Raw genomic sequence first — 23,864 nt, forward strand, 5'->3', positions numbered from 1 at the left:
TAGCTTGACTTGTTGGAAAAATGTAGAGTCAAATAGACTTTACATCTATTTTCCCTTGTTTATTGTGTTTTAAATGAATTCAATTAATAATAATAACTTATTTACGTAGCACCTTTCAAAGCAACCATCCCAAAGTGATTCACAAAGAGGATGAAGAAAAACAAGAATACAAAACATTGACGACAAAAAGCCAATGAGTCCAGTGTCATTTTAAGTCAAAAAGGTACAATACAAAATCTAAAATCAAAAAATCTATGAAAAAGTAATGTCAAAACAAAAGGATGAAAAAAAAAACAGAAGAAAAGAGCTGGAAACAAAAACAATCACATAAAAGCCATTCAGTAAAAGTACATTCTGAGAGATGATTTAAAAACTATTCCAGAGGGTTGGGTCCCTGAGAGAAAACGCCCTGTCAGCTACTGTATATTATAAATATTGTACTGTACATTATGTACATTATTGTATATATTATGTTGAGTTGATGTTAACACTTTGATTGATTGTTTTAGGTTATTTCTTTAAGAGAATATTTGAAATGTTTGTGTAGCTTTGACATTATTTTTGCAGGAGGACTGACCTTTGTCCCCTCGTTCTGTCTGCGTGAGCACGGACGATATTTGTTTACACACTGTGGAAGTACAGTACCCTCTGTTACACCCACCAACTAATATCAGGTGTCGAGTGGAATTGATTTATGACTCTGTAAAGCATGGTGTCACTCGAATGGACTACAGTGGCACACAGAGTGAAAGCAGATGTTCCTGTTACAATGCAATATTATTACTCCCGACTTCACCCTGCCCGTTGATCCAGTTCCAAATCCAGATGCAGATTAGACCCCGACGTCTCAATTCTCTCTGAGCTCCAGCCTTCACCTCACCTGGGCGGCTGGATGTGGATATAGCAGCTGATTTAATGACATGTACACACAGTCCCTGCTGAATAAGTCATCCAGCCTCCTCTTACACACCCATAGTGCTCATCCATTTTTCAGCGGAGGCCATTTCTCTGTCTTTCCTACGCACTCCAACTCTATGTCTGTCCATATGTGCCTCTGTCTTTGCGTTACTGTGTCTGTAGATATATGTTGTTTATATGTGTGCTCAGCAAAATATTCTGGTATCATTGCTGTCACTGTCGCTCTTAGTAGTGTCTGTTTAATTGTGTTTCTTTGGCGCTGGTTGGGGTTGGGTTGCTTGGGTCCATGGAACAGTAGCAGGGGAAAATGGTTGAAATTCGACTGTGACCATGAAAGAAATAGCTTTTGGATTTACTAGTGGCCTTGATAACAGCTGGATTCCTCCACTCATCGAAGACGAGTGTCAAAACAATCTGTTTCGCGCTCATTGTCTCTTGATGTTTTGTAGTTGGTATTCTGTTTTATCCCCACAGTGAAAACACATTTGGATGCATAATAGTGGGCACTTTTTTGCATCGGAGAATTAATGTCATTATGATCAAGCCCTCTGCGTTGCTCCATAGCCAAACCTTGGCTTTGAACTGCTGAATGATTGATGGCTGAGATGAAAGTGAATGTAGGTCACCGTGGTTGAGGGTTGACGGAGGCAGCATAAATCAGACATGGATGATAAGCAGATATCATGGAGGATAATGACCCAACCAGAAGCATTACAGGTATACCCAACAGCCATAACTCACCAATCTGCCATATCTATTAAATAGTGTACAGCACATTTTACTACTTAAGAATAATTTGATGTTGTGGAATATGCAGAGTTTAGTGGTTTAAACGTGATATGATTCACAATTTCAGGTCAGAAGAGCAAGTTGTGTTAATAATACAATAGGCACTGAAACTATGGATCATTTAAGCGACGAGGATATGAACTGGTCCTGTCTGGTGAACCAGAACTGTGCCTCTCATCCTATGTCAGCTGGGATAAGCTCCAGCCCCCTTCAACCGTCATAAAATTAGCAGTACAGGTGGATGGATGGATGGATGGATAGATGATGGATGGATGATAAGATAAGCAGCATACCAGACGGATGGATGGATAGGACAATAAGCTAAGTAGTTTAGCTGATGGATGGATGAAACGATTGTTTGATAAGACTAGCAGTCTACCTGCTGGATGGATGGCTGGAGGGACGGTTGGTTGGATGGATGATAGGATGGCCAGATGGATGGATGGATGGATGAATGGACGAATGGATGGATGGATGGATGGATGGATGGATGGATGGATGGATGGATGGATGGATGGATGTGGACATCATGTTTTATGCGACTGGAGACGAGAAGATTCTCCTGCTAAGTGCTCTTCATTTTCAGTGTCTCTGCTCTGTATCTGATTTGTTATCAGACGTGCGTGGTTTGAGAGATGTGTTCTTGGACGCCTGCTCTGTGATCTCGCTTTAAATCATGTAAAAATATTCTTGTCTCCTCATTAAGCAAGTTCACTCCACATTTCCACAGACAGGAGGAGGCAGCCAGACAAAGAACGATGCCATAGCATCTGTTGAAAGAGAGACCTGAGCTCAAAGAAAGTCAAAACACACCGAAGGAAATGCAGCTCAAATGTATGTGTGTGTGTGTTTGTGTGTGTGTGTGTGTGTGTGTCTACAGTATAAAGACTCCATGAGCATTATTGAGTTTCAAAACTGTTATGTGAGGTAGAAATCAGTTATTTGCAGATCTGAGTTTTTATACTTACAGATGGAGCTTTCGCTAAAATATTGAACCATTGAGATGAAATATTAAGACTCCCTTTAAAAGTGAATTAAATGAATTAAGTTTGCACGATTTTGAGGCAGCTATCGTGGTTTCATAAGATGGTTGACAGATTTGACTTAAAACTTGAATGACAGGGAAAATAAAGACATCAAATTATCACCTCTGTTGCTCAGTTTACTTAATACCCATACGTGTCCATTATTCCACTAGAGTACATTGTTGTGTATCGTGAAATATTCATAATGATATAACATCTATATTGCATTACCACTTGGCCCAGATTTCATCTGTATTTTTTGACACACATTAGACTGAGCTTTCTGGCTCACAGTACACAACTAGTTTTCCTCCTTTTTCGATAAAAACTTCGCCGGAGTTCCTCCTCTGGAAGAATCTGGTTCAATCTCCTGTCTGTCTGTGAACGCAGCCTGGGTTTATTTCTGTTGCAATCTAGGGATCAGCTGCAGACTCAACAAAAGGTCTCAAAAAGAGGGACCCCTCTGTATCTGGGAGAGAAAATAACGGGGGGAAATTGAAAGTGATGCAGGCCTATGAAAAGACCAAAGAAAAAAAAAGGGGGACAAATAAAAGGCCATGAAAGGAAAGAGAACTGGGCAACAGATGGGGAGAGTGGAAAAAAGTGAAAATCATAAAGGCAGAGTGAGACAAGGAGGAAAAGAAAAGGGAGTGAGGGTCATAAAGAGCTGAAGCTGGTGTCAAGAGTGAGTGGTAGAGAGAGAGAGAGAAAAGAAAGTTCTGTTGTCAGCAGGGAGAGGACGGCAGGTGATGGGAGGATAATGACGGAGGGAGGAGCCTGTTTGACCCCTCCTGACCTTTTCCTGGATCCGTCTGCTGGGAAGAGCTTCAGGAAGTGGGCGCAGCAGAAGTCCTAATGTGATGGGATATCCTGCCGCCTGCCCGCTAACCCTGTCTTCCTCCGCTGGTAATTGTGTGTTCCCGTCGTTTCGCAGCCACCTCTGCAGGACAAGCTGTGCTCCAGAGACGTACACACACCAGACTCATCGTGCAGTGACGCACGCACGAGCGCAGATGGATACATGCGCTGATGTATCCATCATGAACACATGCTGACAACCCAAAACACACACACGTACACAACCTCGTACTTCTATCTTACCAAGGACACTCATTGGCATAATGCCCACCCGAGCACCTTACCCTAACCTTAACCATCACAACTAAATGCTCAACCCTTAACTTAACCTGATCCTGAAAGCAAGTTATAACTCTTTATGTTTAACATTTTTTATTGGTTTTCTTTGAGTACAATTATACAATTATAAACACAAATCTAATGGATATACCCCTACCCACAATACTACCCACCCACCCCCGGCCAGCCTACCCCATGCAGCAGAAGTACATAGAATGTATATATATATATATATATGTATATAGGCATATTAAATTATTATAATACAATACAATACAATTGCATACATCACTGCTGCAAGACAAAGAAAAGAAAAGAAAGAAAGAGGGAAATGAATTAAAGAGACGAAAAAATAAAATAAAATAAAATAATTAAATAGAATAAATCAGTAAATAGGTAAATATAATTTTAAAAGAAATAAAAAATAAAAGGAGGGGGGGGGGGTTGCCATCTAGTCTTCCTCTTGTAGTGGGCTTTGTATGCTCTCATAGTACGACAAAAAGGGGGTCCAGGTTCTCTCAAAGCTCTGTATGGAACCTTTCAGAGTATATCTGATTTTCTCCAGTTTCAAGAAATACATGATGTCTCTAATCCATCTACTGAATGTGGGGGGTGTTTGCTCCTTCCATAAGAGTAGTATCAGACGTCTGGCAAGCAGAGAGGTGAAAGCTATGACAATATGGGCCCTGCCTTTAAGAGGACGTGTTTCGTCAGTGAAACAAAAAATGGCACATAATGGGCTTGGAGGGATGACCGCACTAAACATTTTAGAATAAGCATGAAAGATGTCTCCCCAAAATTTTCTGAGGAGAGGACAAGACCAGAACATATGTATGTGATCAGCTGGTTGGTTTTTACAGCGGGGGCATGAGGGGTCAACATCAGGGAAGATCTTGGTAAGTTTAGCCCTGGTCCAGTGGACTCTCAGGATGATTTTAAGTTGAATTAGACTGTGTCTAGCGCAGGGGGATGATGTGTGTACTAACTTTAGCGCAGCCTGCCACTGATCCTCTCTCATTACCTCGCCTAGGTCCTCTTCCCAAAGTGTTCTAGTTTCTTGCAGTGACTGGGGGGAGATGCTGCAGATTTGATTGTAAAGTACTGAAATTAAGCCTTTACGGTGTGGAGACAAAGTGAGAAGATTGTCCGTTGCGTTATCTGCTGGTAAATTTGGAAATTAAGCAATGTTTTTCTGCACAAAATGTCTTACTTGGAGATATCTAAAAAAATGTGGTTTAGGCAGGTTGAACTTCTCGGAGAGTTGTGCGAATGATCCAAATCTGCCATGAAGAAAGAGGCTACGTGTGGAAGTGATGCCTTTTTCCATCCAGATTTTAAAAGCTGAGTCCAAGGTAGAGGGTGGGAAATTATGATTATTGGCTACTGGGGTGTGAATTGACATTATAGACAGGTTGAAATGTTTTTTAAACTGCGACCAGATTCTAACTGAGTTAAGAACAATTGGGTTGGGGAAGAATCGAGTATGTGGGGTCGGAGGGGACGGAGCGCATAAGACAGAGCGCAAGTGGATCGGGCCGCCTGTGCATTCAAGATGTATCCAGGCCTCGCTGCTGTCAGGCTGAAAGTCCTCCATCCAGAACAATATTTTCTGGATATTACAGGCCCAGTAATAGTGTATAAAATTGGGCAAAGCCAAGCCAGCAAGCCCCTTGGGTCTCTCAAGTGATTGCCTTTTAATCCTGTGTGATTTACCATTCCAGATAAAAGACGTTATGCAATGGTCCAATGTTTTAAAAAACTTTTTCCTTATCAAAATGGGAATGTTTTGGAAGAGGTAAAGAAATTTTGGTAATACAATCATTTTAATTAGGTTAACTCGACCGACCAAGGAGAGCGGCAGGCTGGACCATCTCACTATATCTAGTTTACACTTTTCTAGGAGCACTCCAAAGTTCTTTATAAATAACAGTGAAAAAGTGGTTGTGATTTCTATTCCAAGGTATTTGAATCCCTTCTTAACTACTTTGAATGGGAAATGTGATGGGGAGATTTGAGAGGCAGCCTGATTGAGAGGGAACATTTCACTCTTCTGGAGATTAATTTTGTAGCCAGATATTTTCCCGAAATTATTTAGAGTATTGACAATTGAGTGAACTGCCGTTATGGGGTTAGATGTATATAATAGCAAGTCATCAGCATAAAGGGATAATTTGTGAGTAAGTCCACCTCGCACTATGCCTGAAAACTCATCAGATTGCCTAAGGGCAATGGCTAAAGGTTCTATTGCGATGGCGAAGAGCAGGGGCGAAAGGGGACAGCCTTGGCGGGTGCCTCTACCCAGGGGAAAGTATTCAGACTGCTGACCGTTGGTGCAAGTTATAACTCTTTAACAGATCATTGAGAAAGTGAGGACTTAGCTACATAAGGTCTATGCTCAAAATGGTCCTCATAAAGACAAAAAGTACACACACACACGGACGCACACACAAACACACACCGGTTTCCATGACTTCAGATGACATTATATTACTTACATGGATTTCCTGGAGAGTTACTCTAACCCTAATCCTATTTGCTACTTGCCTAACCTAAACTTAACCTAAACTTAACCTAAACTTACACTTAAACGATATAAGATGATTTACATTATGTAGACTTTTTGTCCCCCCATAAAGAAGACAAGTTCCAATAATGTAACTGTATCGGCAGATTTAGGTCCCCACAACATGAGTAAAACCTGGACCACACGCACACACACACAGACACACACGGGCACAAACCTCCCGTTGACTCAACAACGTTCACAGCCAAGGACACTTTCACTCAGGTCACTGCGTTATACACAAACGAAGGTCGGTGTTGAAACGATTGCACGGAGGAGAAAGAGCCGGTGAATTGCAAACACAGAAAGTCTGGCAGAGATGGCACCAACAAAAACAATATTATCATGCAGCACAGTGCAGCTGGTTTGATTTACCGGGTGCAAACAAAGACTATTATCCATCTCAGTGCAGTTTTACATACAGTCACCGAAATGAAATCAGTTGATGAGTGTTTCAAAGCGACACATAATTACTTTGCAACAAGACTATTTATCATTTTGTGATTACTAGGGCCAAATGCTAAATGGCTAGTCTCTTCAAAAGCACAGTTGTTTTATTTGCCATTATACTCCATTATGGTTAGGTACTAATGTCCCTGTCTGTCAGACAAAGTTCAGGGACTCGTTTATATTTTCACCGCTGGAAAAGCTGCCTCACCTCGCCGTACTTCCCTCGACCCCCCTACCCGGGAAACATCAAAGCACGGCCACACTGGAGCTCCGAGCCCATGTTGGCATTGCCCTCCTACCTCCAGATCCAGTAATTACAGCTCACACAAGACATCAACATTATTACTCGTCAAACCACGGTTATAATAATACCACAGAGCACATCAAAGACACAACTCACATTTCAAGGGGAAAATAAAAACTCATGGATTATGCATTAGGAAGGTCTGATTCAACCTTCCAGAGCAGCCGGGGGCTCAGCTCAGGTTTATCTGGAGCGAGGTCCAAACCTGATTATCAAGATTTATGTTGGTGTAATTTGAAAATACATTTGATGTTATTGTTAAAACTGAGCCGACCCGTGGTTTCTGACTGTTTTTACCATATTTTTGCATTTACAATGTGGTGACTAATTCCTGTAGGAGTTCACAGCAGCCAAGTGTGAGGGCGAGGTTAAACTGCTGGGACTTGGTTCAGGACACAGTTGCCGCAAGAGGATATATTTTTTTTAATGTTTCAATACTGCCCTCTTGTGTCTCATAAACATAATTTAAAATCTGTTCTTTCCATTTTTATCCTTTATAATACTATAGACTTAACAATATACTTGTTACTTCACCAAATTACCATTTTATCATTTAAAATCCAATTTATTAACTCAAATGTTGATATATTCCCCTGTTTTCTTCATTTCAAAGACATAAAGAAGATCAGCTGCAACAATTCCACATGGGGAAATGTTATCATAGCAGCAGAGATACAAGAACAAATGGAATACACATACACAGACACACACACACACACACACACACACACACACACACACACACACACACACACATACACACACAAAAGAATGGGGTATCTAAAACAATAGACATACTTACACATGAATCATAAATTGATTAAATCTTTTTGAGAATTTTTTCTCAAAAATCAATTGATGAGACAAGAAGGTTGCAGTTGTAAAATAAAACTATATAAATAGAAATTGAATATACTGTCCATAATCTATTATATGGTAGTCATATTCCAGATTAATAATCTCCTAGTTATTTTCTGTTTCAAAAAGGGTGAATGTAGATGATTGTCCTTCTTTTTAGGGGCCTGTACTAAAACAAAAGTGTGGCTGACAAAAAACGAGACTCTGCTGCACAAACTCAGAGAATTCAACCTCACCCTGAACAGCCATATCTTCTATACACTCTGGACTGAATTTCCTCTATAAATCTCTTTTATTTTCCTTGTGAATGTTGCTCAAAGTCAAAACAACCGACAGAAAGCCGAGATAGGGAAACAAGACAGGGAGGCACTGCTACACCAGGGTGGATGCTGTGTGTGTAGGTGTGTGCACAAGACTATTATATCTATAGTGCACGTATATCTGGTAGAGATACAGAGGTCACGTCTGTGTTGTGTGTGTCAAAACTGAAACCCAATGCAATATTTAGCACAGTTGCATTATGAAGCTACACCTTAATAATGCCGTGACCTACTTCCTGACTGGGAAGTCAACTGTTTCATCCTCGCCGCCATCCGACTGCCACAACGATAAATGTCGCCAACCTTCCCTGATGTCACTAACATGTCAGCCATTTTCATTATTCATTGAGAGTGTCGCTCCCATTTATCTCAACATGTTTTTGTTGGAAGCCTCCAAATCCCCGTCCTCATTCACATCCCCTTTCAATTACGGTGGAGCTGGAGCAGAATGTGTGGAAATACGGTGCAAGTAAAAATAGAGAAGTCGGGTTCACATCATGTAGAGTGTACAGGTACACAACAGAAGATACGTACCTTACATCCGCTGGTGGTCACTAACATCCGATAACATTAACTGGCAGTAGGCATTAATTAGTGAGGTAGAAAATACAAGGAATATTTTCCATTTTGTCCTATTTTCAAAATTTGGACAGGGTTAAGTTTAAAAAGGCATTGGTGTAATGATGTCTGATCTACTGCGCAGCCACATGGCTTTCATATTAGTGCCATACAAACCAGTAGCCAGTCAGATTTACCTTTAGCCTCAGCGTACCCTCAAGTTTGGCCTGTATCGTTGCTTACAAGGCAAAAACACGAGATGACGCTAAGGTGCACAACTGAAGTTATGTCCCTTACATCTGCTTGTGGCTGCTAACACCTGCCAACATCTACTGGTATAGTTGGTTACTTAGATTGAGCAGACTTTTAAATGGATCTCGTCCTATATTCTAAAATACACCCTGCTGGTAGAACACCTGCACTTTTCTAGCTGTCATTTTAAATAATTCATAATTCAATATCGCATTGAACAAATAGACATTTAGAGACTTTATTGAATATTCTTGTTTAACTAAACTTAGTGTGAGCCAGCTTTAAAACAAACTATTGCTCAGAAAGTTGGCCCTCAGCGAATCTGTTATCTCCACAAGCTTTGCTTTGTTCTCACCTTCTCTCCAGTTTATCCAAAAGTGACTCCGAGATGTTTAAGTCTGGAGGCTGTTCCGGTTTTTTATCAAGTGAAAACACCAGCTGGTTCTGTTCTACTCATGTTTTATTATCTTAAGATAAACCCTTGAGCAGCCAGTGTGTCTGCCTTTGCTACTTGACATTTTCTCACCATTCTGATAATAATATACAGGACTACTCCCTGCAGTATTGTCCTATTATAATTCATCACAGGGTGCAGTAAGACAGTTTGTTCCAACACTGCCTTTGTAAAGACAGTTTTTAAGTCATCAACAGAAGTTGAAGCATCTGTAGCAATTGAGTGCATTTATTTGTTTTTGATTGCTTCAGGAAAGATGTCAGTTAACCAAATTCTAATTCTAATCCGCGAAAAGCCACATTTTCTAGTAATATTTCCAGGACATTTCAGTTTTTATGGGGACAAACATTTGGACTGGTCAAAGTAAAGTGAAAACCAGTATCTTGAGGAACAGTGACACCCTATGGTTACTTAGGCTTAATGCGAGGATTTGAAACAACTCTACCACCCTCTCAGATAAGAAGAGCGAATAAAGACAAATTTAGATTAAATTTACATCCAATAATAAAGGTTGTGGAATATAATTCAACATCACCAGAAATTTTGAGATGTGCAGCTTTTGTGCGCTTATATGACCAATAGTCATTGACCTTATATAAACAAAAGAGAGAGGGAGACACATGCACAGTCATGTGACAGTCATCCTGTAGTAAATACCATGATGTCATTATGAAGTGTAAACTTCAAAAGCTGTGGGAAGAACCACGAAACTGTTTTCAGCTCAAATGTTCATTGATGGAGGAAGAAATCTCAATGATATAAAACCAGATCTGTGTGGAAGTCTAAAAACCAGCAGGGAGAAGATGTTTGTTGTGATTTTATTGAATATTTAGCAGAACATGTTTTTACTGACCTCAAGTGGTTGAAGTCCCTGCTCTGCAGCAGTGTGGTGCTCTTTTTATTAAATTTGATGGTATTGATGTGTTTATTTCCTCATTTTAATCTACATAAATTCCCCCCACAATCTATACAGCTGCATATGTTTTTAGTATAGTTGCTTTTTTGAACATAAATGATAAAATTTCTATATATGTCTTTATGTATTATAGAAACACAGATGCATAATAATCAACAGACAGAATAAAGACATAAAAAATCCATTCTTTATTGGTGGGTTTACGACATCATCACATGCTCAGAACCGTAGTTCAGTGAAAAATACATTTAAAACGCTTTCCAACAAAATTATTAAACGTCCCTTAGATTTTTTTATCAAATATTTGAAATCAGGCTGGAATTACAATCCTGATGGTAAAGTGACGTATTGAATAATACAACGTGAACCAGTGCAGATGAGTTGTAAACTCCACCACCCCAAACTACAAGGACCACAATGCACCGCACGGAAACAGCGATTATCATGACACATCTCCAACATAAGCAAAAGCTTCCTCTCTGGAGGCATCTCTCTCGCTAACCTTGGGGCAGAGGTTGGCTCCTTCCGGCTCCTCCGCGCCTTGACAAGCCGGCGAACCACTCGCATTGCCGGGCAAGAGGCCACCGGGCACCGGGCGATGTGCGACGAGTGAGCCGCAGCTAGCTCCGGTAGCTCAGGAAGCTCGCTAACACACCGCTCCGCCAGCTAGCACATGCTAACGCGGGGCTAGCCGAGGTGACCGTACCGTTCGGCGTCCCCCCCCGGAAAGGAGAAGCTGACAGGGGGGCGAGTGTTGACAGTGCGACCCCCGGGGACGAGTAGCACCAAGGCGGCCCACGGTGAGTAGCTAGCTAGCCTCTGGGGCTCCGGGGGGGTTTAAATGGACTGGGGGGGTTTGTGTTGTGGACTGCAGGCGACTAGCTAAACTTGACGGCTAAAGTTAGCGTCGTGATGCGGTGACTGGGAGACAGGTAGCTGGAGTGGGAAGGGGGGGGGTTAAAACTGGGTTTCACCTTTACGTGAGTCGCCACAGCCCGGGAGAGATGACGTTCATCTGCCCCGGTTATAAAATGGCTTGTGACGCTGCTGCTGGTGAAGTTGCTAACTTTGATGTGCGAAGGCTCGTGTCCCACTTGTGTTGTAACATCAAAACCACAGTGTCATAACCGACTGTTGCTAAAGGACCAAACATCAACAGGAAATAAGACTGTGCGCACACAGATGCACAAGAGAGAGAGAGAGAGAGGCTGCAGACATGTGACCCTGACTTGACCCTCCATCTATCTGCAGGGAAGGTCTCCTGCACAGGGCTGGACTAGGATGTTGTAGGTCTGCATCCTGGTGACACGTCCACTGACATCTGCCCTGCCCCCCCCCCCCCCTGTGGATCAGGCTCTGAGAGGAGAATCCAGGGCTGGGAGATATGGTCAGAAAGGCTTAAGATCTCTGTCGATATCGATAATTATCACGTCATCTCTCACGTTGACGTTTGATAAACAGCAACAGAGTTCACAAGTCTGAGGTGTAACATTAAAAGCAGTTATGTCTTCCACCTCCTCACTGTGTTTTCACAATGCATAAGCAATATATCAATACATATTTCGCTTTTTCTGCTATTGATGAAAATCATATTTTGTTATTGAACCAATCTCATTAAACCAATTTGATTTATCTGTCACTAATCATCCAAAAACGACCTCTTCTACTACTTCTCTAGACATTGTGTTAAACTTGCTGTCTTTAATGACTTATCTAGATTTCTATTTGTTCTCTTTTGCTATGATACATAAATACATTTAGTTTCCCCTTATTACTACTTTACATAAATATGCACCATTATTAAGTTTCAACTTCGCGTTGCTTGTCCATGCTAGCATTGTTTTTCACCTCCCTGGATGCCCTCCCCCATGCTTATCAGTGTAGTTTCTGCCCACCTTGGTTTGCATTCCTCTTCCTCTGCATGCTAACAAGTCTGTCAAGTTGATTGCATTTAATTTGCAGTGAATCTCAACCATGTATGATAATCTCTGAAAGGGCTTATGTTTATTTAGTGGCATTGATTTAAAATGATGAGATAGATCACCACGACTGAATTAACTTTGATGCCTATATGCTTTTTTCAGCTGTCCGGCTGCCAAATAGGCTTAATGCTCATTTGCAGTTAGTCCTGTGTCAATAACACCAGCATGTTTTTGTTTCCATACACTAAATTCTCATTGTAAGAGAACTTTCGTGCAGTTTTCAGGATGGGGAAACGTTTTAAGTTCCATGTGGTACAACAGAAACACTTCAGAGATCACCCAAAGTATTTAATCCTTGTTAGCGTTTACAAGAGCTGAGTGTTTAATCAATTGGCCGTCAATACGGTTTCAGGGTTGGTGCTTACCGAACCGAATCATTCATCATCACATCTCTCTGTTTTTATCTCTTCCTAACAGCATATCTGTAGAGTCACTTAAGTGAAATTACGGACAAAAGACAAAGATGAACACATCCTTCCCATGGTTTCCCATGGATTTTACCCAGAGTGGGAGGGTGTGAGAAAGGAAGGAGCAAAAGGAGACTGTCAACAGAAGTCATGAACCTCCATCAGGTCCTCACAGGGGCTGTCAACCCAGGGGACAATTGTTTCTCTGTCGGCAGCGTCAACAATGTGCCATTCACGGTAAGATATTTCAAGCTCTGGAAACATTTCCCTCCCAGACACTTATTTAGCTCTGATTCTGAAAACTGAAGAGACTCTTATTCATTGAGGTTTATTAAGGTAAATGTAGTAGGAGCAGAAGCACGGGATGGAAAAGGGTAAAAATGCTTAACTAATGCTCCGTGGAGCAAGAATTGAGCTGAGGTGGTGAGCCTGTTTAGTAACTGGCTAATAGATATTTGACACATTATTGATGTTGCATATTTTTAAGTGAATACTGATCTACTATCTATCGTAGAACAGCTTTGCAACCATGTATCTATTTATGACACGTGACCTTGAACTCAAATCATACTGTACTGCTGTTTAAAAAGTGAAATACAGTAGCAGCCATCACACCAATTCTGTTGCTATAGCCATGTCGGTCCAATTACACTCAAAGTAGGAGTTTAAAGGACAGGAGATGAGGACAGTCGTCTTTTTCCCTCACAGACGTTTTGATGTGTCATAGTAGGAAAAGCACAGATGCTACTAATAATAAAGTCCTTATTCTATTCTAACAGTTCCCCTGTGAGCCATGGCAGCATGATGCTTTTATGTGAGAAGGAACTGTTCAGCCAAAACGATAACAAAACATTTGTATTCATCAAATATGACTTATCATTCATACTCGGATTTTAACTGTTAGTGGGCAAAATTTGAATATTTAGGGGCACACGCATGCAGAAAAATGAGCAGAGCTGGATAATAATCGTTATATTCTATGTAAATCTCTTTGCAAAAAAACAAATCATGATACAGCCAATGCTACATAACACAGAAGTAATGTGCTGGCCTCAGCTAAATGTTATATCTTATTCCCTTTTAAAAGCCCCTCTGCTGGTAAAGTCTCAAATTCGCTTTAAACTGGTTTGTCGTTTTTTTTGCTGAATGAAAGAATATGTTCCTCCACCTGCCTCGTCAGCATATACACATATTATTTATTTTTTCAAAGTCTACATGTCTACAGGAAAACTTAAGTTAGGTTTAACATTCATCAAATAGCAATGATATTATGAGTTTGCTTGACACAGTTCCTCTTCAATGAGTACTGCTAGTCTGAAATGAAATATAGATGTAGGCTAAGTTACTGTATTAGTCATGTTAACTGTATAATTAAAATGCTTTATTGTGCCAAAGTCCTTTTCCTCTTCTGCAAGAAGTTCTTTTGTGAGGGTATAAGACTTTGTTCCAGGGCTGAAATTCAAAGGCAGAACCTCAGACTGCGTGTGCACTCCGTGATCTAAAACTACTCCCATGCTATTCAGAGAGTGGATCAATAGGAGAACTATTTCTGTCCCTCTGTCCTCTAGTGAAAAGAGTCACAGTCACACTGAAACACAGCTCATGTGAAGATATTCTTCTGAGAGCCACAGAAATAGAGTGTATAATTCAGATTCTCATCTGGTTTTGCTCCAGACCTGTCATATGGTGGCATAAGACAAGTGCAGCTCAAGTGGCCCTTCATGCAATTCTCTCTGGACTGATCTGAGAATAATCTTCATCTCCTCTTCTCCTTGTGCTTTTCTCTTTTGTCTCTCTGAAACAGGCCTATGCGTCAGGTTGCGACGTGGTAATTTTGGGCAGTGACTTTGAGCGACTGCAGATCATCCCAGGAGCCAAACATGGGAACATTCAGGTCGGCTGTGTCGACTGCTCACTGCAGGGTGGACAGGTAAGAGTGAGGGGCTGGTTCTCCGTCTTATTAGGTCACCATGATCTGGCATCTTCCCGAAATACCACTTGTGTGGACAAAAATATTTGCGAAAATGTATAGTTATTTCTAGTGTCTGATTATATCTGTGGGACTGGAAGAATAACGAGTTGTCTGGTTTCTACACTGTTTGCTGTAGGAGTAGATGTATTAGTTTGATTAGTTTGAATAGTTTCGATTACGAATGCAGAGCTGAAACAGGATTCGTTTCATTGTTTTGGCAGGACTGCTGGTAGTCTTTATAAAGGAAATTGGGACAGATGTTGACCCAGTTTCACGAATGAATAAGAATGAAGGATTACAGAATAGGTTTGGATTCAGCACAGGCTTTAAGTTTGTAATTCACACTTTCATATCCTTGATATTAGCTGTCCAGACCTTTGATGTAAAAGTTTAAAAAACTGAGATGTGATGGTTACGTCTCTACAGAATACTAATGTAAATCTTCCATATCTCTCAATCCTGATAGACGGCTGTTTTTGTTTTTAGTGGAAGCCAAAGCTGGTTGACTGAAGTCATGGTTTCTCTGAGCTATTCCTTAACAATGCTGCATTCAAATGCAAAACGAGAATTCAAGTATTTCTCCATCTGTATAAACTTGACAAATTACTTTGTTAAGATGTTACAGCTAAAGTGAACTCGCCAGACAATTTAGTTTGTATTTGGGGAATGTGGTGGCATTGTTGAAATAGCAGACAGGCCTGCTTTAATTCAAATGGGGGAAAAATGGTCACCCAAGCCTCCACCACTCCTGTCATGTGATGTCTAATCCAATTCTGTTTGTCCAGAACTAACCTCACATGCCTTCAGCACAGTGTAGTGTCTGTAAAAACATGCTCAGTTTGTATGCATACCTTTATGTCAACTGTGATATTGTTTGAAAACTCAGTTAAATTACCTCACAATTTGCATGCCATGCCTATGGTTTGCATTTAGAATTAAAATGCCTGCAGTGCAACTCCATAGAGACAGAGCAGGGAGCAATATCCACTAACAACCACAAAGCAGGAGCAGTGACATTTGAAAAAGGGCTCATATTAGTTAGCTAGCTAAAACATGTGCTGCTCCTGGTTATAATAACTTCTGGAGTGATCTAAGAATCTCAGTTGTTTTTTGTGATCACAACCACAAGAGAGTTCATGTTAAATTGCTGCTTTTTTGTCTGATGGTTCACATTTAATCAAATTGTAGTGGAGACAGCAATGGAATTTATTATGCTCTTAAAGAACTTAAACTCGCTCATTCACAGAAGTGACTCGCTGACAGTCTGTATTTTATTGACCCTATTTGTGACACAGCTTGTCTTATCCCTGAACCTTGGAAGCTTGTTAGTTGTGTTCATTGCCATAGAAATGTCATCCATTCCCTCTGTTTAACATTGTGACCGTGGCTCCCGTAGAAAGCACTTGAGCATGCTGCCCTCAACGCATGGATGGGACGTGTGCATACAGTCGACAAGACAATGTTGACTCATCCCTGACTTGTTATAAGCTCAAATATTTTTGGCTTGTTGTCCAGGGGCTATGCAAATGTTTGTTGATGTTATGGTTTAGAGAGAAGTCTATGGATTATTGTTGGTCCTAATTAGAAAAATCTGTCAGGATCAAGACTCATTATTCACCATCTCAATTGTCAAGTTAGTTAGTTTATGGTTTATTTCCATTAAATCCTTTTCTTTTTGCAACAAATTGTTGCTTTTAAAGTCTGATTGACTTATTGCTTGGCTGATAAAACTTGGCCAATATGAGCCTTCCACAGGTTCATCAGTATTACATCGCTGAGTAATAAACTGTGTGAAATTATGTTTACATTTTAAGTAAAATGGCATTAAAATTTCTTTATTAAATTTCTGTCTATTTTGCTGTATTACTTTTCTTTTTATTTATAGTTGTATACGATAACATTTTGGGTTAAACTGTTAGATATTCAGTCTCAATTACATTCCTTTGTCATTATGATTTGATAATGCCATGTCCAGGAATAATTGTCAAATTGTATTTATTTATATATAGGGTCATATATATCTATCCAAACTTTTCACTCTTAACTTTACTCTCAATATCATCATCGGAATCCATCCACAGCTGCTTGTTGTGTTAGTTTTATTGTAACTTTTAACAAGGAAGTAACACTTTTTGCATACATAGAAATGAAAATATAATTTGTGTAATGATGAATTGTTTCACTACTCTGCATCAGCAAACATGTTTTGATTTATAGTGGGTTGCATTTTCTTTTTTCTGCTGACAGATTGCAGCTTCCTATGGAAGCATTGTGTGTGTCTTTGAGCCTGTTCAGCACCCAGATCAAAAAGATCCACCGTTGACTGTGAGTAGTCTGCATCCTTCTCCAATTACAGCGTGGTCATGCATGCAGTCACATCATCCTGAACAAGACATTTCTCTTTCAGGAGTTGCTCTTGTACAATTTGACACATCAGAATATTTTCACTCTAATCTTGTAAGAGTCACCAGGGAAGAGCAAATATTTGAAACGCGTATACACATTCTTACTGAAATATCCTTTCAAATCTTGAAGTCATTTTCTCGTTTACTATCTATACCTACTCTTTATTCAGTGCAGACTTACGATATTTGCCATTTCTGTGCGAACAGCTTTGTGTCAAAGAATAGCTTCATGGGATGGAAAGAATTTACCAGCACCGCTCTCAATGCAGAAGTCTCCTGCTGTAACTGTTGCTGTCAATGTGGCCTGATCACATGTGGCTCACATGAGGGCAGCCTCACTGCTGGTGCTAGTTATGCAGTTGTAACCGGTAGTAGAAGTGATTGAGGGAAATACTAATTATTGATCCCATTTTAACATGAATGTTTTGCATATTCTGTCTCTGCAGAAGTTGAACTGCCAATGGCAGAAGACGGGTCAGTTTGTATTACATTCTATGGTACGGAACCTTGCCTGGCACCCCACAGGTAATCTATGTAACACAACCGTACCAAAATAACAACGATGTCCTTGAAAAAGTGTTGAAATAGGTGAATCTCTCAGATTTGCTTTCATGTATCTTTTTATTGTCTATACAGGTAGCACTCTCCTAACAGGCTCTACTAGCCTCCAGTTGTGGTCTCATGTTGATGGAGTGAAAGATGAAGCTGAAGAATGGGGAAAGAAGGAGGAAATTACCATGAGAGACTCTCATTGTTCCTGGAGGTGTATCTGGCAGAGCAAGTAAGAACTAAGGAAAACTTTAAAATGGGGATTTTGCCAAGGAAATGTGATAGTGTGTTATGAGTATTAAAATGTAATTTCATATTTTTTCTTTGTCAAAAGGACAGCCTCTCCAGTCAGTTTAATGAGGTTCTCACCTGATGGGGATTTCTTTGCTACTGCTGGACAAGTAAGTGGCTTTACTAGGAGATGCCAAACCTGTTTGGATTGTGACACTAACTATCATGCAAGCATTGTTCATTTACAATGAGAAGTAATTACACTGTAATTGTAAAGTAACTTAACAGGTACTGCTTTCCCTTAGTGTGTTCCCTTTTTTCACAATGGCTTAAAATTGTAATGGCACACCATAAATCACAACATCACTCTCGTCTCCAGGATGACTGCTTAGTAAAGGTCTGGTACAGCACCAGTAAGTGGAAGTCAGGTGTTTCCAGACTCTTCGCTCCAGCACATCCCAGTGTCAGTGTCCAGGGAGAGCTGGCCTTCTCCTTTGTCTACCTGGCTCACCCCCGTTCTGTTACCGGCTTCTCGTGGAGGAAGACCAGCACATGCATGCCACGGTATTGACACTGTTCAGGCATTATTTGACAGCCCTCCTCTCTGCAGCCATGATTAATTCATCTTCTCATCTGGCTAATATTGACTTTAGCCTACACTGCTGACAGTAACAGTAAGAAAAGCACAAGTCAACAGACATTAGTTAACATTTGAGGTAGTCCTTTCAGCAGTAGATAAAGGACCTAATGCCTGACAAATATGACTGACCTTCAGCAGACTTCAACCTAACCTTACTGTAATTATCCTTCTCCCTTCCCTTTTCCTTCCTCTCTCCTAACAGAGGTGCCGTGTGTAATGTTCTGCTCACCAGCTGTAAGGACAGCGTGTGTCGGCTCTGGGCAGAGACGTTGTTGCCCGGTGACAGCCTCCTGTACGGTCCCCACCAAAACCACAGCTCTGGCCAACACAGTGACACACTCAGATGTGCAAGAAAACAAACCTGTAATGGAAAGACCCAAGGAAATACAGCACAGGAGGTAAGAGACTCTAATGTCACTTTTACAGTTGCCCCATTTATTAAGGGACAAAATGATAAAACATCTGTAGCCTTATTACGGAAGTATATTTTACCCTTGTGAAGGTAAAAGAAGCAGTTCATTGCTTTAGCCATTTGGGGGATTGTAGTAAGCAGTGCTGTCAATTCGCCAGTACACTTAAAGCTTATCATCGGATGGGCAAAATATAAGAAACATTTCTCATCATTTCAGCAACTTTAACTGAAATGTTGTCAACACGTCTCCAAAACAGTTTTAACCAAGTCCAATAATGTAAAACTAAGAAAATACAGGATCTCAATAATTACAACCCAAATAACATCATAGAATTTAAGTTAATAATCTATACTATAATGTTAGTATTCACTGATATGTATTACATGCTGTATGCTTGTGTATTACCTCTAAATTCAGTTTGCAGATATGCACATCGTTACATGTACAAACGTCATGCTTCATTTAATTCCTAATTGGATATAATAAATCAATAATCAATAAATCAATACAATAAAATGCACAGATTAAGTAAATTTTATAAATTGTCATCTTAAAGCATTGTAAGAACATTTGAATATTGACATTAGCTTTACACTTTCATGCTTTAATGTGTAAAACCTTATTACTTTGAGAATATCATATTTTTAGGTTACAAAATACAGAAAGAAATACCAAAATTTGTCTTTGTTGTGGGAAATAAATGTGCACAAATAACCCTGAAATAGAAGCCAGACCACTATATTTTCAACGCTGCTGATGCATGTCATTAGGGAACTGCAGAGATGAGAGAAAAAGAGCAAAGGGAGACTGGAGAAGGAGATAGAAATATAACTGAGGCTTAGTGGAGTTAAAAGGGAAAATTAATTGGCTATCAGACATGAAAAAACTTTCTGAAGCTTTGTCGAGGGCTTAAGAGAATCAGGGAAGAATATTGGCCTCCTTTCCATGTTCTATAAAACACTTGAACATTATAACTTTGACTTCTGACGGTTGCTTTTCGGTTTCATTCTGCTGCTGCTAGCTCACCTTCAACGGTAGTGTCGTCTGTGACCTAGGTTGTTGCTGACTGTCTGGCCTCTGTAGGCCTCAAAGACAATGTTAGAATCCATTTTAATATGTACATTTAAATGTCCATGTTTAAATAGGTTTCACTGGCATTTAACAGAGCCCATAGCACATAAGATTACAAGAAAAATAGATATGCAAATGTCTGTACTTTGCCTTGAGGAGAGTCTGCAAGAGTAGATGTGTGGAATTATTCATTAGAAATCACAGACTGGGCGGGTTGATCCGGGCTGTAGTCTGAGGTAATTCTCTCCCTCCCCAACTCAAGGGATGGACAATACAGAGAAAGCACTTACACTGCAATCTCCTACAATCAAATGTTTCTACTTGGATAACTTAAACCAATTAGAAGTACGTGTGTCTCCTTTGTACACGTCAATGTGAGACACGCACTCTCAAATAGTCTCTTTACACACATTTCTTTTTCATAACCGCAACAAAAAAATTCTACATGAACCTAAAGATGATCTGTATTTGAGATTAGGAATATTGTTACAGGTTTAATCTTGTCATGAACTGTATATCTGAATGACAAATTACCCCAAAGTACATAATAAGTACTAATTTCAGTTTTAAGCCCCATCTCTCATATCCACTCTCCACGCTTACGGTTTCTTTCCATTTCTGTTTCGTAGACAAATTTGGCTGTAAAACTTAAATGTCTTTTAACATCAGTAACATCAAATTAAATTCACACCCTGAAGCACAGTAGCTTTGTTCAGGCTGGGAGGAGTATCCTTGTTAGTTAGTACAACTTGAATCATTCACAATAACAAAAAGCAGGTTTGACCTGCATTTCTGTGTGTGTGTACCTATAGTGTGTCACTACACTGACCCACCCTTTACAACACCTGCTTTTCAGGTTATTTACATTTAAGGGGATATTTTTTAATTCTATCATCCCTTTTAATATAAATACTATCAAAAGCCATGGAAAAAAGCATGTTGGCCTTAATCTAAGGCAGACTATCAGCCCAAGTTTCGTATAAGAAACAACACATTTTTACTGTCTGCTTTTAATTATTAATGTTTTCTTCACAGTTGAGCCTTCAAGAATCATGGCACTTGTCCTCTTACCAGGACGTACCCCAACCCTCCCTGATTGGGTGCCTGTCCAACCATCAGAGCTGCCACTACAACCACAAGAGGATCAACAGCAACATGCCCCATGCCAACGCTCTCTGCCACTTCCACATTGCTGCCAGCATCAACCCAGCCACAGGTTAGAATCAAAAACGTACTAGTTGTTGATGGTTGAAGTTAAATTTATTGAAGTATTAAAGGTGATGATGTTTCAAACACGTGATGGATGCACAACTGAGAAAAACAAAAAGAATACTAGGGCTACGTTGTAGCACTAACGGGCCCGAGCACACGCGCGTTCCAAGTCTGTTGCGGTCGGAGAAGAGAGAACGTTGGATGAGCAAGCGCTCGTCTCCGCGTTGCATGCGTTCGGCACTGCGGCAAGGATAAACGCTTCACTTCCTGTAGCCACCAGGGGGCGCTGTGATTTTAAGTCACGATTTCTGTGTAGATGTCTTCAGGTCGGGAATCTTGTCTTATGTGTCTAGTTTGGATTTGATCAGACCAAATATGTCTGAGATACAGAAACTCGTGTGTTGATGGCGTTTCATCAAACTTTGACGCCACGCCATGGTCAGAGGCTCTGACGAAAAAATAAAATTTTGATAACTTTGAATCTCCATCTTGTTGTGATTAGACTCATATAAATTTTAAGTTGATCTGAGGAAAGCTCTACGACAAGTATATCAAAGTAAATATGCAGAATATGGCCAAAATGGCCACCAAATCCAAAATGGCCGGCTTCCTGTTTACTCTAGCATATCTATCCAAGAGACTTATTTCTTTGTCATGAAAAGACACATGTCCCCGTCGATTTTCGTAGCTGTAGGCCAATCGTAGTGCCGGGGCTACCCTTTAGGGGGCGCTAGTCAGTTATATTGCCACGCCCATTCCTTAAACCCGTCTGACAGCTTTCAGGGGGGGGCTGTTGACACACACATGTAGTTTGAGGGAGATTGAACCTTGAACACCGAAGTTATAGCAATTTCGTGTGTCATGGCGAATTGATGAACTTTGATGCCACGCCATTAATATGGCGTTTGACGAAAAGTCACAGAAATCTTATATCTTCATTATCAATGTCTTGAGACCCATTTGACATAGTTTCACATGGTTGTGCAAAGGGGATGAGGAGAAATACTTCCAAGTGTGAGACGTACCAAAAACAAGACATTTCCTGCTGCCACCAGGGGGCGCTGTGATTTTAAGTCACGATTTCTGTGTTGTTGTCTTCGGGTCGCGACTCTTGTCTTCTGTGTGTAGTTTGGACTTGATTAGACCAAATATGTCCAAGATACAGACGCCCGTGTTTTGATGGCGTTTAATCAAACTTTGACGCCACGCCACGGTCACAGGCTCTGACGAAAAGTTGATTTTTTTGATAACTTTAGTACTCCATATTGTTGTGATGAGACTCGTCTAAATTTTAAGTTGATCCGATGAAAGCTCTACGACAAGTACATCAAAGTAAAAACGTGAAATATGGCCAAAATGGCGACTAAATCCAAAATGGCGGACTTCCTGTTGCGTTTTTCATAATGCTCCAAGAGGATTTTTTCTATGATTTGTCACGATACACCTTTCCCCCGATTTTGGTGAAAATCGGTTATGTGGAAACCTAGGGGCTGCGTGGGGCTTATCCGTAGGTGGCGCTGTTGAGCTATTTTGCCACGCCTATTTCAAATTACTCCAGAATATGGCCATTTTCACACATTACTAACTTATTGCAAAGTTTAGAAACTTTTTGAGCATGGGAATGCCCTCAAAAAGCCAATTTAACTTGGCGGAGAATAATAATAAGAATCATTTCAATTTCAATAGGGCCTCCCACCGGAGGTGCTCGGGCCCTAATAAATATCTTAGGATGATAAAGAGGTGCTATAGAGATTAGATAAGATGCAGACAAAGAAGTCAACTTATACAAAACAAAGATATTTGAGAGCTTTTTGGCGATAAGAGGCAACACTGATGTCAGTTGTGCTGATACTAAAAACAGCAGATTCATATGACCTGCCTCCTGCAAGCTCAACGTTATCCCTCGCCTCAATGTTCTGGATATTTTCCTGTTGTGAGCGTTTCTTTTTCTTGCTGCGTTCTTCATATTCGAAAAGGCCATGTTCAGACTAAATTTTCCAGATGATTAGCAGAATTCATGTCTAGAAATACCTTTACAGTCCAGCAACATATTAGTTATTTGTAAACCATAGAGGCTACATCAAGTCGCGTTTAAATAAAATCAGTAGTGGGTCAGAGGGCTTCGGCTCTATCTTTTGGCAAAAAGGACTGTTAATGTTGTTCATTGCCCGAGGTTGTTTAACATCCCAGTGTGTTTCCCTTCCCTCACTGAAAGCTGCTCAGAGCAAATGGAAGTTATTTTCATTTGGTTCCTCTCTGTTTTTTTAGGGTAGTTTAATTTGACCTGAATTGGGGCCGAATCTCCTACAGCCTTTAATTCCTGTAGGCTCGTATTTGTGTGCTTGAATTATGTTTAAGCATATTTCAAACCATGCTCATATTCAGGGAAGTTTATTTTCTCCAGCATGCCCCCGAACTAATGGAATGCAAATCCCTGT

The 23,864-nt window shown here is 40.4% G+C and overlaps 1 protein-coding gene across 1 annotated transcript in view; it reads left to right on the forward strand.

The window, feature by feature from the left end:
* Window positions 1-10,985: 10,985 nt before the first annotated feature.
* The window catches only part of LOC133001453 (dmX-like protein 1), a 48,679-nt gene continuing 35,800 nt past the window's right edge, over window positions 10,986-23,864 (forward strand). Inside the window, exons 1-10 of the mRNA XM_061071027.1 lie at window positions 10,986-11,344; window positions 12,944-13,170; window positions 14,738-14,863; window positions 17,153-17,230; window positions 17,757-17,835; window positions 17,947-18,091; window positions 18,194-18,260; window positions 18,470-18,654; window positions 18,933-19,128; window positions 21,250-21,430. Coding sequence (XP_060927010.1) covers window positions 13,084-13,170; window positions 14,738-14,863; window positions 17,153-17,230; window positions 17,757-17,835; window positions 17,947-18,091; window positions 18,194-18,260; window positions 18,470-18,654; window positions 18,933-19,128; window positions 21,250-21,430 — 1,144 coding nt within the window. The 5' untranslated portion in view covers window positions 10,986-11,344; window positions 12,944-13,083. The remainder of the gene's footprint in view (window positions 11,345-12,943; window positions 13,171-14,737; window positions 14,864-17,152; window positions 17,231-17,756; window positions 17,836-17,946; window positions 18,092-18,193; window positions 18,261-18,469; window positions 18,655-18,932; window positions 19,129-21,249; window positions 21,431-23,864) is intronic.

Source organism: Limanda limanda, chromosome 5, assembly GCF_963576545.1.
Source record: "Limanda limanda chromosome 5, fLimLim1.1, whole genome shotgun sequence".
Taxonomy (NCBI): domain Eukaryota; kingdom Metazoa; phylum Chordata; class Actinopteri; order Pleuronectiformes; family Pleuronectidae; genus Limanda; species Limanda limanda.